The sequence below is a fragment of the Pleuronectes platessa genome, chromosome 16 (genome assembly GCF_947347685.1).
Source record: "Pleuronectes platessa chromosome 16, fPlePla1.1, whole genome shotgun sequence".
NCBI lineage: Eukaryota > Metazoa > Chordata > Actinopteri > Pleuronectiformes > Pleuronectidae > Pleuronectes > Pleuronectes platessa.
The window spans coordinates 21,969,749-21,984,593 of NC_070641.1; the positions used below are offsets into that span (position 1 = coordinate 21,969,749).

The window sequence follows — 14,845 nt, forward strand, 5'->3', positions numbered from 1 at the left end:
AGACAATAAAGCATTTGAATGACTTTTCTCCTCCTGTTTTAATGTCAACACATCTGTTGTCTTATCTGTGTTTTATAATTGTGGTGCAGCAAAGGCTCTACAAGATTAAAAACTGTCTGTCTCCATCAATCTGAATCCTTTGACTGTGGAGATGTTCTGTACCATCACACATCAACTCTCCTGCAGTTAAACCCAGTTCATCCCAGTGCACTACACTTTATCACAAAGCACAAATCCCACACACACCATCGTTCTGTGTGTCACCCGGTTGGATGGACGTCATTACAAACGACCAGAGACGGTCATCTGGTGTTATTCATCTATAAAGCTCTGTTGTTAAAACCACTACACACAGCACAGGCTCCAGTCACTTCTTCACTTTGGACATGAAGTTTTAAAATGTAAAAAAATCGGGAAACTAATTTTTGATAATTTGAGGATTACATTATTGTACTTTGAGAATATAAGAAATTTCAATAAATTTAGCTTCAGAACTTTGCAAACCCCCCAGTGTTCCGTGTCTGGTCTAGATTGAATGTGTCCAAACTGCTTTGAATACGCGTGGCTGCCAAATATCTATAAATATTTGACCTCACCTCATTGAAATGCAGTCTGTGTCTGAAAAGGTTCAGTTTGATGGAATACGATGTTGTTTACATTTGTCATCATTTCTTTGAAGTGAGATTTGTTGCTGCTGCTCCGAGGTGTGATCACGTCTCTTACATTTGTTCGCTTGAATCATTCTGAATCATTTTTGTTATCTGAGTGGATCATCAGCCATGTTTCCTTTTCACATTGATTCTATTTGTGATTTATTTTCAGACCAATCCCTGGAGTTATTTTATTAATCACTTGTTAATCAGACATTCTTTTTTGTAAAGATCCATAAAGGACACAGTGTGTGACTCCTCATCCCGCTGCAGCTCCCTGCTCCCGTTTCTGTTTCTTTTTCTTTATCTTTATCATTTCGTCTTCGCTGAAAATTGGTAATAAAATAGTTTAACGACTGTTATCAGACTATATGTATATTCAGAGACAGAATATCACTGCTGCAGAATGAACAAGCCATTTTGTTATCAGATCTAAAGAAATAAAGTGACTCTGATATGTACAACTTGTTCTCTCTCTCGGTGTGTGCGTGTGTAGGTGTGTGAGTCTTATTCTTAGTCTTAGTGTGTGGGTGTGTCACAGAAAACACCATACCATACCAGTAGGGGGCAGACTACCACTGAACCCTTTATAACAAAGTACATTGTTATTGTTTGGGTGGAGTTTTAGTTAAAGTCTAGGAGGAACCAGCAGCTGAACCGAAACTACCAGAGTGAGAACAACATCGAGTCTGGTGAGATCAAAATTTTCATGTCGTGATTGTTGAAGTTTCCGTCATAACTTTATAAATTAGCAACAAGCTAAGGCTAGCTGGCTTAAGAGTAATCATTCAAAAGTGGAAATTTGCTGTTAACGTCGGTTAATAAATGACAGTGAGGTGTTTAGGGTTAAAACGTGATACTTGATCCTTCAGTGTGACTTTGTGTTTGTGTCGTTATTTGTTATAAATAACTTTGTAGAACTGTGTAGGAGTGAAACGATTAATCGACTTATTTGACGAAAATCCATAACAAAAGTAGTCGTCGTTGATTCTTTAGTTACGTCATACCGCGCGTTTTTCGTGCCGTACACCTGAGCTAAACGTCGTTCTACCGGAAGAGCTGATGGAACGAGCTGAGGAGTGAGCCATCTCGCTCCCTTCCTATCTCTGAAAGTCGCGCATGTGCAGTGTTGTGGTTCTTTATGTTATATAAAGAGTGTTGGAGGTATGTCTCAAACTGGACCGTGGGTTACTAGTACTCTTTGATAATCAATAACGTACACGGAGGCGAGGTGACTTGTAGGCACGCTTTAGTAGTAGTACAACAACACACAGACATCAGCTATCGATTCCAGCACCCGGGGTGCCGCAGGCTAATACAGTCGAGCACAGAACACTCGATCAGATACACCACATGCAGTAGCGACATAACAAAGCACAATGGCGGCGTCCGTTGCAGCTCCATCGCGAACCAGGAAGTCAAAAGTGTGGGAGAGTTTCACCCTTAACTTAGCCCCAAAAAAAAACTACCTGCACTATGTGTAAGGCAGGACCTGCTTTCCATGAAGGCACGTCCGTTATGCACGAGTGTTTGAAGAGGAGGCACGTTGCACATCGTAACGTAGACGATGCAGACTCGCCTCAGTAAGATTCAGTGATTCTCAACTGATGGGTCCGTGATCCACTTTTGGGTCGCGGACACGTTTTCAGTGGGTCACGGGCTTTTGCCTGGGCAAAAAAAAAAGTTAAGAAAAATAAACCTGTGCTTTTACTTGAAGGGGATTTTTTATGTAGCCAAGTGCAGTCTATTCACACTCCTTAACAGTATGTTGTTTACATTGTGTCCCTAAGATGCACTTTTTGGTCTTTAATTAAAATGCAGCTAATTGAGTGTAAAAGGGAATGTTTCTCTCTCCAGCATCGCCACCTGCTGGTCGTTTTCTTCTATCATTGAACTTGTTTTTTTGTGTTGGCATACTGTGATATTCTTTACTATCTCAGGTTCAAACTGCATAATCTTTACATTATATAAAATTGAGAAGTGGAAAATATTCCTTGATTTGGGTTGCGGCTTGTCATCAAGGGATGATGGTGGGTCCTGAAGCCAGACCAGTGGAAAACCACTGGTCTAGCTTCCTATATATACAAAGTTGTCTTGGCAACTCCCTCAACACCTGTGTGCAGGATTCTAGAACCAAATACAAAAATATGGTTTGTAAACATATTTTTTGTAACTTTTTTTCAACGAGTTTAAAAGCGTATTGTTATCCTATTGCCTGACAAATGTATTTTTGAATCACAATTTTGCAGTCCGAAGAAGACTATGGTTTTATTTGTTGATTTTTTTTTTATTGCTGCTAATTTCCTACTTGATTTATAATTTATTTTTTATATCAGCACTTTGCCTGCCCTTTGTATTAAATGGACAAAATCTAGATTTTCTTTGTTTTTGTAACAATAGTTGCCCTTATATTCAGCAAAGTTTATTAAAAGACATTTTTGAATGAAGTATCGATCGTTATTGTCTTTATCTTCATTCATCACATGCTGAGAACAACCTCAAGCTAGATTTAAAAGCTGATGGCGAAATAAGAGCAATTGAGAATTTGTGATTCATAATCTGATTAGTCGATCAGTCGTTTCAATAATCGATAGATTAATCGACCATCAGAATAGTTGTTAGTTGCAGCCCTAGAACTGTGTTATTGTAGATCCTCATTTCTCCTGCATGGAGCTAAAAGCTGTTCAGGTGTATTTCTGTGCAGAACCTTCCTGAGCACCTCACCAGGCTCGTCACGTGTCACATTATAGCTCTGTTGTTTTTCATCAGCCATCTAGAAGCCATCAGTCAGTAATGTGGATGTCCATGTGCGTATTTCTATGTGTTTGCAGGTGATCTGTAATAAGTTTATCTCAAAAGCTCTGTTTCCTCCCTCAGCAGACGAGGAAGAGATCATGGACCCTGATGTCATGGAGGCTGAGAGGGAAGGTGATGACTGTGACACCAGCTGGAGCGAAGAGCTCAGGCTCGTCCTCATTGGAAAAACAGGAAGTGGCAAGAGTGCATCTGGAAACACCATCTTGGGCCAGAGCAAGTTCCTGTCTCAGATCAGCGGCAGCTCCGTCACACAGATCTGTGAGCTCGGGAGCATCGAGGTTGCAGAGAAAGAGGAGGAGGCGGAGGAGGACGAGGACGAGGGGGAGGAGGAGGAGGACAAGGTGGAGGAGGAGGTTGTCACACGGAGGAAGAGGAGGAGAGTCAAGGTGGTTGACATGCCAGGTTTCGGGGACACTCACCTCAGCAGGGAGCAGATTATTGAAGAAATAGCCAAGTGTGTGTGTCTCTCTGCCCCCGGGCCTCATGCCTTCCTCCTGGTGGTGCCATTAGGACGATACACAGAAGAAGAGAACCAGGCTGTTAGTGAGATGTCACAGATATTTGGGGAGGAGGCACTCCGTCATCACACTCTGGTTCTTTTTACCAGAGGTGATGACCTGGAGGGGACTGGGATTGAAGAGTTCCTCAGTAAGACTGCGCCTGCCGGGCTCAAGGCTCTGATTGACAGGTGTGGCAGCAGGTACCATGTCCTCAACAACAAAGACCCAAGTAACTCAGGGCAAGTGAAAGAACTCCTGATGAAGGTGGACATGATGGTGAGGCAGAGCACCACAGGGTTTTATACCAATGCAATGTTTGTAGAGGCGGAGGCTGCCATCAGGGAGGAGCAGGAAAGAATGTTGAGGAAGCGAGGGGAAGGGGAAGAACGAGGAGGGAGCAGCAGCAGCAGCAGCAGCAGCAGCAGCAGGCGACACTCTCTCTGTTCATTCTTGACTCCTATGAGACAGAAGGCTGTGCTCTCTCCTAATGTCCGGTACAGAGTTAAGATCATTGTAGTTACTATAGGTACGGGCATGGCAATCGGGGGAATAGCAGGCCTACTAGTCCCTTTGGCGACTGCAGGTGGGGCTGCCCTTGTGGGTTTGGTGGCAAGTGAAGCTGTGGGGGCCATAGTGGCAGCATCTTCAGGGAAAACGGCCCTGGCAGTGGGAGCAGCAGCAGGTGGGTTCGTGGGCGGTTCTGTGGGAGCCATTGTTGGCACTGGGGCTGCCAGTCCAAGGGAGGGTGCTTTGGATACTCTGGAGCAGGTTAGTGTCATCGGGGCCTCTGCTGTGGGGATGGCAGCAGTAGTTGGAGCGTCCTTGGGAGCTGCTACCACTCTAGCACCTCAGAGTGCAATAACTAGTATTTTGTCCGTAGTGGCTGATACAAGCAAGGCTGTAGCAAGCGTCGCTGTGCCTGGGGGTCTGGTAGTGAAGGCTGTAAAGAAAAAAGTCAGATTTCGCACACAAAAAGGAGACACTATTTACTCCGAGGAACAGACTTATGAGTTCAACTCGAAAAAATAAATACAGCCTGAGAGTGGAGTTGTTTTCCAGTTAATAAATATATAATCATATTTTCTCCTGATGAAATTTTAGACTCCAAAGTAACTTCAGTATGTGTTGCTATTAAAACACCTCAAATATTCAGAAGCTGGAGCATTGTGGTGTGAAACTGGTAAAAGGTTGGTGCCAGAGTTTAGTGATATTTTCAGTGTGATGACAGGTGAAGGATATTAGTTATACACTTGAGATTAATGTTTTCGAAGCATATGAATCGATTGTTTTAATGTTGTGACTCATCTTGCAGCTGGTTGGTTTAGAACAAGAACTTAAGTCTTTTTATAGAAATATAGGAAAGAGAAAAGTTCTTTTGGAGACAGCTGCTGAAAAAGTCTTGTAAGGTTTTTTTAATGAGTGACATGAATTTTATCATTTTTCTTTTGGACTTTCTAAAGAAAGACTTTGCTCCAAAAGGACCATAAAATTATAAAATCATATTTTAAATCCTAATGGGTGACGGTGGGTGGTGGATTTTTTGGTGTTTCACATGCCACTATATCTGAAAAGTGTTTATTAGTTTGAACATCCAGCACCAGCTGCTGTAAATGTATCACCAGTTCACTCATGTTCTGACTTTTGTTGTAGTCAAACGAGCACTAAAGACAATAAAGCATTTGAATGACTTTTCTCGTCCTGTTTTGTTTTTAGTGTTTTATTTTTTTATGTCAGTACATCTATTGTCTTATCTGTGTTTTATAATTGTGGTGCAGCAAAGGCTCTACAGCAGTGGATCCAAAACTTTTTACAGTCGCGTACCCCTTCAGACATTCAATCTCCAGCTACGTACCCCGCGCAGCATGTGCGATAGGAAACAAAAGATGTTGAGCTATGCAAAACCTAAATCAAATATTTCCCCTGCGTACCCCCTGAACCACTTTGCGTACCCCTGGGGGTACATGTACCCCAGTTTGGGAACCAATGCTCTACAGGATTAAAGACAGTCTCTATCAAATCTCCAGCAGTTAAACCCAGTTCATCCCAGTGCACTACGCTTTATCACAAAGCAGAAGTTCTGTGTATCACCCGGTTGGATGTGTGCGTGTGTTTGGGTGAGTGTGTACTTGTCACAGCAAATACCATACTGACCAGCAGGGGGCAGACTCCCACTGACCCCTCTGTAACAAAGTGCAGGGGTCTTTAACGTTTTTCAGGTCAAGGACCCCAAACTGATGGCACAGGGACCCCCTACTATTCAGGTGCATCTCAATACATTTTAATATCATGGAAAGTTCATTTATTTCGATATTTCAAATCAAAAAGTGATACTCATAATGATTCATTTCACACAGAGTGAAATGTTTCAAGCGTTTATTTCTTTTAATTTTGATAATTATGGCTTAAAACTAATGAAACCCAAAATTCAGTATAACAGAAAATTAGAATATTACATAAGACCAATAAAACAAAGGATTTTTAATATAGAAATGTCAGCCTACTGAAAAGTATGTTCATATATATATGCACTCAATACTTGGTCAGGGCTCCTTTTGGATGAATTACTGTATCAATGCGGCATGGAGGCGATCAGCCTGTGGCACTGCTGAGGTGATATGGAAGCCCACGTTACTTTGATAGCAGCCTTCAGCTTGTCTGCATTGTTGGGTCTGGTGTCACTCATCTTCCTCTTGATGATACCCCATAGATTCTCTATGGGGTTCAGGTCAGGCGAGTTTGCTGGTCAATCAAGCACAGTGATACCATGGTCATTAAACCAGGTATTGGTACTTTTGGCAGTGTGGGCAGGTGCTGCTGGAAAATGAAATCAGCATCTCCATAAACCTTCTCAGCGGAAGGAAGAATGATGTGCTCTAAAATGTCCTGGTAGACGGCTGCATTGACGTTGGACTTGATAAAACCCAGTGGACCAACACCAGCAGATGACATGACTCCCCAAATCATCACAGACTGTGGAAACTTCACACTGGACTTCATACAACTTGGATTCTGTGCCTCTCCATTCTTCCTTCAGACTCTGGGATCTTGTTTTCCAAATGAAACGCAACATTTACTTTCATGTGAAAAGAGGAATTTGGACCACTGAGCAACAGTCCAGTCCTTTTTCTCCTTAGCCCAGGTTAGACGCTTCTGACGTTGTCTCTGGTTCAGGAGAGACTTGACACGAGGAATGTGACAGTTGTAGCCCATGTGCTGGATACGTCTGTGCGTGGTGGCTCTTGAAGCACTGACTCCAGCCTCAGTCCACTCCTTGTGAATCTCCCCCAAATTCTTGAATGGCTGTTGCTTCACAATCCTCTCAAGGCTGCGGTTATCCCTGTTGCTTGTGCACCTTTTTCTACCACACCTTTTCCTTCCACTCAACTTTCTATGAATATGCTTGGATACAGCACTCTGTGAATAGCCAGGGTCTTTAGCAATGATCTTCTGTGGCTTACCCTCCTTGTGGGGGGTGTGAATGACTGTGTTCTGGACAACTGTCAAGTCAGCAGTCTTCCCCATGATTTTGTAGCCTAATGAACCAGCCTAAGAGACCATTTAAAGGCTCAGGAAACCTTTGAAGGTGTTGAGTTAATTAGCTGATTAGAGATGGACATCTTGAGTCTACAATATTGAACTTTTTCACAATATTCTAATTTTCTGAGATACTGAATTTTGTGTTTCATTAGCTGTAAGCCATACTCATCCAAATTAAAAGAAATAAACGCTTGAAATATTTCACTCTGTTTGAAATGAATCTATATAATATATGAGTTTCACTTTTGAATTTAACCATCGAAATAAACGAGCTTTTCCATGATATTCTAATTTATTGAGATGCAACTGTAAATGTGTGCATTGATGACTGAAAGATAACGTCTTCTGCCTCAATTGATCCGTTCGCTACAATATGTTGGATTCATGTTAATTTGTATTTAGAGACATTTCAATTTGTGGGAAAATAATTGGTTGAAAAAAAGATTTTTGTTCAAAAATATATACAAAATTGTCGAATCAACCAAAAGTTTAGCAACCCCCTGCAGTACCTCCGCAGACCCCCTAGGGGGTCACCAAAGGTACTCTATAAAGTTCAAGAAGAAACCGCAGCTGAACTGAAACTAACAGAGAACAACATGGTGGCTGGTGAGATCAAATTTTCATGTCGTGATTGTTGACGTTTCTGTCGTAAGGTTATAAGATAGCAACATGCTAAGGTTTGCTGACTAAAGGGTAATCAGTAAAAAGTTAAAATTCGTAGCTTACGTGGGCTTATAAATGACAGCGAGGTGTTTAGGGTTCACACGTACATTTTTATTGTGTTGTTATTTGTCATAAATAACTTAGAATTGAACTGTGTTACTGTAGATCATCATTCTATTACATGGAGCTAAAGGTTATTCAGGTTTATTTCTGTGTAGAACATAGAAACTTTGTTTGTTTCATCAGCCATCCAGCAGCTTACAGTCAGTAACGAGGAAGTGCATTTGCGTGTTTCTATGTGTTTGCAGGTGATCTATAATACATTTATCTCAACATCTCTGTTTCCTCCCTCAGCAGATAAGAAGGAGCTCATGGACCCTGTCATGGAGGCTGAGAGAGAAAGTGATGACTGTGAAATCAGCTGGAGCCAAGAACTCAGGCTCGTACTCATCGGAAAAACAGGAAGTGGCAAGAGTGCTTCTGGAAACACCATCTTGGGCCAGAGCAAGTTCCTGTCTCAGATCAGCTGCAGCTCCGTCACAAAGATCTGTGAGCCGGGGAGCGTTGTGCTCGCAGAGGAAGAGGCAGCGGAGGATGAAGAGGAGGAGAATGGCCAGGCTGGCACACGGAGGAAGATGAGGAGAGTCACGGTGCTTGACATGCCAGGTTTTGGGGACACTCACCTCAGCAGGGAGGAGATTATTGAAGAAATAGCCAAGTGTGTGCGTCTCTCTGCCCCCGGGCCTCATGCCTTCCTCCTGGTGGTGCCATTAGGACGATACACAGAAGAAGAGAACCAGGCTGTTAGTGAGATGTCAAAGATATTTGGGGAGGAGGCACTCCGTCATCACACTCTGGTTCTTTTTACCAAAGGTGATGACTTGGGGGGGATGGGGATTGGAGAGTTCCTGAGGAAGACTGCGCCTCCCGGGCTCAAGGCTCTGATTGACAGGTGTGGCAGCAGGTACCATGTCCTCAACAACAAAGACCCAAGTAACTCAGGGCAAGTGAAAGAACTCCTGATGAAGGTGGACAAGATGGTGAGGCAGAGCACCACAGGGTTTTATACCAACGTAATGTTTGTAGAGGCGGAGGCTGCCATCAGGGAGGAGCAGAAAAGGAGGTTGAGGAAGGGAGGGGAAGAACGAGGGGGGAACAGCAGCAGCAGCAGCAGCCGCAGCCGCAGCCGCAGCAGCAGGCGACACTCTCTCCGTTCATCCTTGACCCGTATGAGACAGGAGGCTGTGCTCTCTGCTTATGTCATAGACAGAGTAAAGATCATCGTAGCTGCTGTAGTCACGGGCCTGGCAATCGGGGCAATAGTGGGCATAGCAGTCCCTTTGGCTGCTGCAGGTGGGGCTGCCCTTTCGGGTTTGGCGGCAGGTCAACTAGGCATAGGGGTAGTGGAAGCTGTGGGGGCCATAGTTGCAGCAGCTTCAGGGAAAACGGCCCTGGCAGTGGGAGCAGCAACAGGTGGGGCTGTGGGCGGTATTATGGGAGCCATTGTTGGCACTGGGGCTGCCAGTCCAAGGGAGGGTGCTTTGGATGCCCTGGGGCAGGTTAGTTCTATCGGGGGCTTGGCTGTGGGGATGGCAGCAGGAGTTGGAGGGGCCATGGGAGTTGGGGCTCGTATAGGTGAAGCTCTGAAGGGAGCAGCTGTCGGCAAAGCAGCCCTCGGTGCAGCCGTAGTTGTAAGCTCGGGTGTAGCTAAGGTTGGTTTAGCTTCACCTGCAGAGCAGCATGTGCCAGCCACTGAAGCACCTCAGGGTGCTGCTGAAGGAGCAGACTTAGCTAAGGCTGAGTCTGCTGGTACTGTAACAGCTCCGAGTGTGGCCAGCACGGTCCCGTCAGACCCTTTGGGAAATGTTGGGAAAAAAACTACTATTTTGTCCTCGGTGGCTGATATAGGCAAGACTGTAGCAAAAAGCGTCATGCCTGGGAGTGTGGTAGTGAAGGTGACAAAGGAAAAAGTCAGATCTGGCAAACCAACAGAAGAAACAAACTACTCAGAGAAAACGTCTTATGAGTTCCAATGGAACAAATGAATACAGCCTGAGAGTGGAGTTGGTTTCTAGTTAATTAATGTATAATCATATTTTCCCTTGATTAAATCCTGCACTCCAAAGTAACTTCAGTCTGTGTTGCTATTAAAAATCCTCAAATATTCAGTAGCTGGAGCATTGTGGTGTTAAACTGGTAAAAGGCTGGTGCCAGAGTTTAGTGATATTTTCAGTGTGATGACAGGTGAAGGATATTAGTTACACTTGAAATTTCTTTTTCCAAGCACATTTTTTATATGAATTAATTGTTTGAATGTTGTGACTCATCTTGCAGCCGGTTGGTTTAGAACAAAAACTTAAGTCTTTTTATAGAAATAAAGGAAAGAGAAACGTTCTATTGGAAACAGCTGCTGAAAAAGTCTTGTAAGGATTTTTTAATGAGTGACATGAATTTTATAATTTTTCTTTTGGCCTTTCTAAAGAAACACTTTGCTGGAAACAGGATCTTAGTAAAGTAATAAACTAAAGGACAAAACAAGAATTTAATAACATTTTAAATCCTAAAGGGTGACAGTGGGTTGTGTGTTGTTTGGTGTTTCACATGTCACTATATCTGAAAAGTGTTTATTAGATTTTAACATCAAGCACCAGCTGCTGTAAATGTATCAACAGTTCACTTGTGTTCTGACTTTTGTTGTAGTCAAACGAGCACTAAAGACAATAAAGCATTTGAATCACTTTTCTCGTTGTGTTTTGCTTTTAGTGTTTTTATGTCAACACTTTTAATGTATTATCTGTGTTTTATAATTGTGGTGCAGCAAAGGCTCTACAGGATTAAACACTGTCTGTCTCCATCAATCTGTATCCTTTACTATGGGGATATATTGTACTATCACACATCAACTCTCCTGGAGTTAAACCCAGTTCATCCCAGTGCACTACACTTTATCACAAAGCAGAAATCCCACACACACCATCGTTCTGTGTGTCACTCGGTTGGATGGACGTCATTACAAACAACCAGAGACGGTCATCTGGTGTTATTCATCTATAAAGATCTGTTGTTAAAACCACTACACACAGCACAGGATCCAGTCACCTCAGTTTGATATTTAAAAAAACCAGTAAACACATTTTTGATCATTTGACGATAACATTATTGTCCTTTAAGAATATAAGAAATGTCACTAAATTTAGCTTCAGAACTTTCTACCCCCACCCCCTCCCCCAAACCTCACCCTGATTCTGTCGAAGTGTGTGTCTAGGGGAGAGAGAGTATGAATGTGTGTGAGTGTGTGCGTGTGTCACAGCGAAGACCAGACCGACCAGCAGGGGGCAGACTCCCACTGAACCCCCTCATAACAAAGTACAGTGTTATTGTTTTGGTGGAGTTTCGGCTCAACGTGTAGCATCAGCTGTTTTCAGAGGATGACGCCACATGTTGGAGACTGAGAGGAACCCGCTGCTGGACCCGAAACCACCAGAGAACAACATGGAGGCTGGTGAGATCAAAGTCTTCATGTCATTGATTGTTGACGTTACCGTTATAAGTTAGCAACATGCTAAGGCTAGCCGGCTAAAGGGTAATCAGTCAAACGTTAAGGTTCGTTGCTAACGGTGGCTGATGACTGCCAGCGTGTTTAGGGTTAAAACGTGATACGTGATCCTTCAGTGTGACTCTGTCCTTGTGTCGTTGTTTGTTATAAATAACTTAGAATTGAACTGTGTAACTGTAGATCCTCATTTCTCTTGCATGGAGCTAAATGCTGTTCAGGTGTATTTCTGTGCAGAACCTTCCTGAGCACCTCACCAGACTCGTCACGTGTCACATAGAAGCTCTGTTGTTTTTCAGCAGCCATCTAGAAGCTATCAGTCAGTAATGTGGATGTCCATGTCCACGTGCATGTTTCTATGTGTTTGCAGGTGATCTATAATAAATTTATCTCACCATCTCTGTTTCCTCCCTCAGCAGACGAGGAGGAGATCATGGACCCTGGTGTCATTGAGGCTGAGAGGGAAGGTGATGACTGTGACACCAGCTGGAGCGACGATCTCAGGCTCGTCCTCATCGGAAAAACAGGAAGTGGCAAGAGTGCTTCTGGAAACACCATCTTGGGCCGGAAGCAGTTCCTGTCTCAGATCAGCGGCAGCTCCGTGACACAGTTCTGTGAGCTCGGGAGCGTCGAGCTCACAGAGGAAGAGGCAGCCGAGGAGGAAGAGGAGGACCAGGCTGTCACACAGAGGAAGAGGAGGAGAGTCACGGTGGTTGACATGCCAGGTTTCGGGGACACTCACCTCAGCAGGGAGCAGATTCATGAAGAAATAGCCAAGTGTGTGTGTCTCTCTGCCCCCGGGCCTCATGCCTTCCTCCTGGTGGTGCCAATAGGACGATACACAGACGACGAGAACCAGGCTGTTAGTGAGATGTCAAAGATATTTGGGGAGGAGGCACTCCGTCACCACACTCTGGTTCTTTTTACCAGAGGTGATGACCTGGAGGGGACTGGGATTGAAGAGTTCCTGAGTAAGACTGCGCCTCCCGGGCTCAAGGCTCTGATTGACAGGTGTGGCAGCAGGTACCATGTCCTCAACAACAAAGACCCAAGTAACTCAGGGCAAGTGAAAGAACTCCTGAGGAAGGTGAACATGATGGTGAGGCAGAGCACCACAGGGTTTTATACCAACGCAATGTTTTTAGAGGCGGAGGCTGCCATCAGGGAGGAGCAGAAAAGGAGGTTGAGGAAGCGAGGGGAAGGGGAAGAACGAGGGGGGAACAGCAGCAGCAGCAGCAGCATGGAGGAACTGGTGAAACGAAGGAAGTGTCACCTAGAGTCTGACAAATCAGGGAGCAGCATGAGAGGATCACAAGGGTTCAGGGGGAGGGAGTTAGAGAGAGGAAATGAGGATGACTTTAGGGTAGAGAGATGGACAGAGGAGAGCAAATGCAGTGCTTTCAGTCTCCTCAGGGACAGATTTAAAAAAAGCAGGGACCAGTTCAGAGGGAGACACGAGGGCCACAGCGGGGACATCAGCAGGCGACACTCTCACCGTTCATCCTTGACTCGTATGAGACAGGAGGCTGTGCTCTCTGCCAAGGTCCTGGACAGAGTAAAGATCATGGTAGCTGCTGGAGCCACGGGCATGGTATTCGGGACAATGTTTGGCATAGCAGTCCCTTTGGCGGCTGCAGCTGGGGCTTCCCTTGTGGGAAACTCTGTGGGTTTCGCTGCAAGTCAACTAGCAGGGATGTCTGTAGTGGGAGGCACAGGGGTTGGGAAAGCTGTGGGGGCCATAGTGGCAGCAGCTTCAGGGAAAACGGCCCTGGCAGTGGGAGCAGCAACAGGTGGGGCTGTGGGCGGTTCTATGGGAGCCATTGTTGGCACTGGGGCTGCTAGTCCAAGGGAGGGTGCTTTGGATACTCTGGGGCAGGTTAGTTCCATCGGAGCCTCTGCTGTGGGGATGGCAGCAGGAGTTGGAGCGTCCTTGGGAGCTGGGGCTGCTATAGGTGCAGCTCTGGAGGGAGCAGCTGTCGGCACAGCCGCCCTCGGTACAGCTGAAACTGCAGCAGTAGGTGCAGCCAACGTGTCTGTAACTCAGGGTGGTTTAGCTTCAGCAGCACTGTCTACCACTGTAGCACCTCAGGGTGCTGCTGCAGGAGCAGTCTTAGCTCAGGCTGAGTCTGTTGGTACTGTATGTGGGCTCACAGCTCCGGGTGTGGCTAGCCTGGTCCCGTCAGACTCTTTGAGAACTGTGGGAGCAACAACTCGTATTTTGTCCGTAGTAGCAGATATAAGCAAGGCTGTAGCCAGCATCGCTGTGGCTGGAGGTCTGGTAGTGAAGGTTGTAAAGGAAAAAGTCAGATGTGGCACACAAACAACAGAAACAAATTACTCTGAGAAAAAGTCTTATGAGATCTACTGGAACAAATAAATACAGCCTGAGAGTGGAGTTGGTTTCTAGTTAATTAATGTATAATTATATTTTCTCCTGATGAAATCCTGCACTCCCAAGTAACTTCAGTCTGTGTTGCTATTAAAACACCTCAAATATTCAGAAGCTGGAGCATTGTGGTGTGAAACTGGTAAAAGGCTGGTGTGAGAGTTTTGTGATATTTTCCGTGTGATGACAGATGAAGGATATTAGTCTTTTTATAGAAAGAAAGAAAAGAAGTAGAAATAAAGAAAGACAAAAGAAGTATTAGAAAGTATTTTAAATCCTAAAGGGTGACAGTGGATTGTGTGTTTTTTGTGTTTCACTTGCCACTTTATCTGAAAAGTTTTTTATTAGATTTGAACATCCAGCACCAGCTGCTGTTAATGTATCACCAGTTCACTCCTGTTCTGACATTTGTTGTAGTCAAAGAAGCACTAAAGACAATAAAGTATTTGAATGACTTTTTTCGTCCTGTTTTGTTTGTATACTGTCAAGCATCAACTCTCCAACAGTTGAACCCAGTTCATCCCAGTGCACTACGCTTTATCACAAAGCAGAAGTGCCAAACACACCAGTGTTCTGTGTATCACTCGGTTGGTTGGACGTCATTACATATGACCAGAGTAGGTCATCTGGTGTTATTCATCTAAAAAGCTCTGTTGTTGAAATCACTACAGACAGCACAGGATCCAGTCACTTTTTCTCTTTAGACATCATGCACAATCCAATATCGTCAGAACTGGAT

The 14,845-nt window shown here is 44.5% G+C and overlaps 1 protein-coding gene across 1 annotated transcript; it reads left to right on the top strand.

Annotated features, from left to right (window-relative positions):
• Window positions 1–3,500: 3,500 nt before the first annotated feature.
• On the top strand, window positions 3,501–14,561 carry LOC128459129 (uncharacterized). The gene is made up of 5 exons (XM_053444231.1): window positions 3,501–3,745; window positions 3,827–4,735; window positions 8,011–8,110; window positions 8,522–10,210; window positions 12,137–14,561. The coding sequence occupies exons 1-5, from the start codon at window positions 3,545–3,547 to the stop codon at window positions 14,095–14,097; spliced, it is 4,860 nt and encodes a 1,619-aa protein (XP_053300206.1). The 5' UTR covers window positions 3,501–3,544; the 3' UTR covers window positions 14,098–14,561.
• Window positions 14,562–14,845: the final 284 nt, after the last annotated feature.

Excerpts from the sequence above, each read along its gene's own strand:
- LOC128459129 (XM_053444231.1), top strand. The coding sequence starts at position 3,545 with ATGGACCCTGATGTCATGGAGGCTGAGAGGGAAGGTGATGACTGTGAC. Across the intron at positions 4,736-8,010 it reads CTTTGGATACTCTGGAGCAG|TACCTCCGCAGACCCCCTAG; the intron begins GTTAGTGTCATC and ends AACCCCCTGCAG. Across the intron at positions 10,211-12,136 it reads TGAGTTCCAATGGAACAAAT|CAGACGAGGAGGAGATCATG; the intron begins GAATACAGCCTG and ends TTCCTCCCTCAG.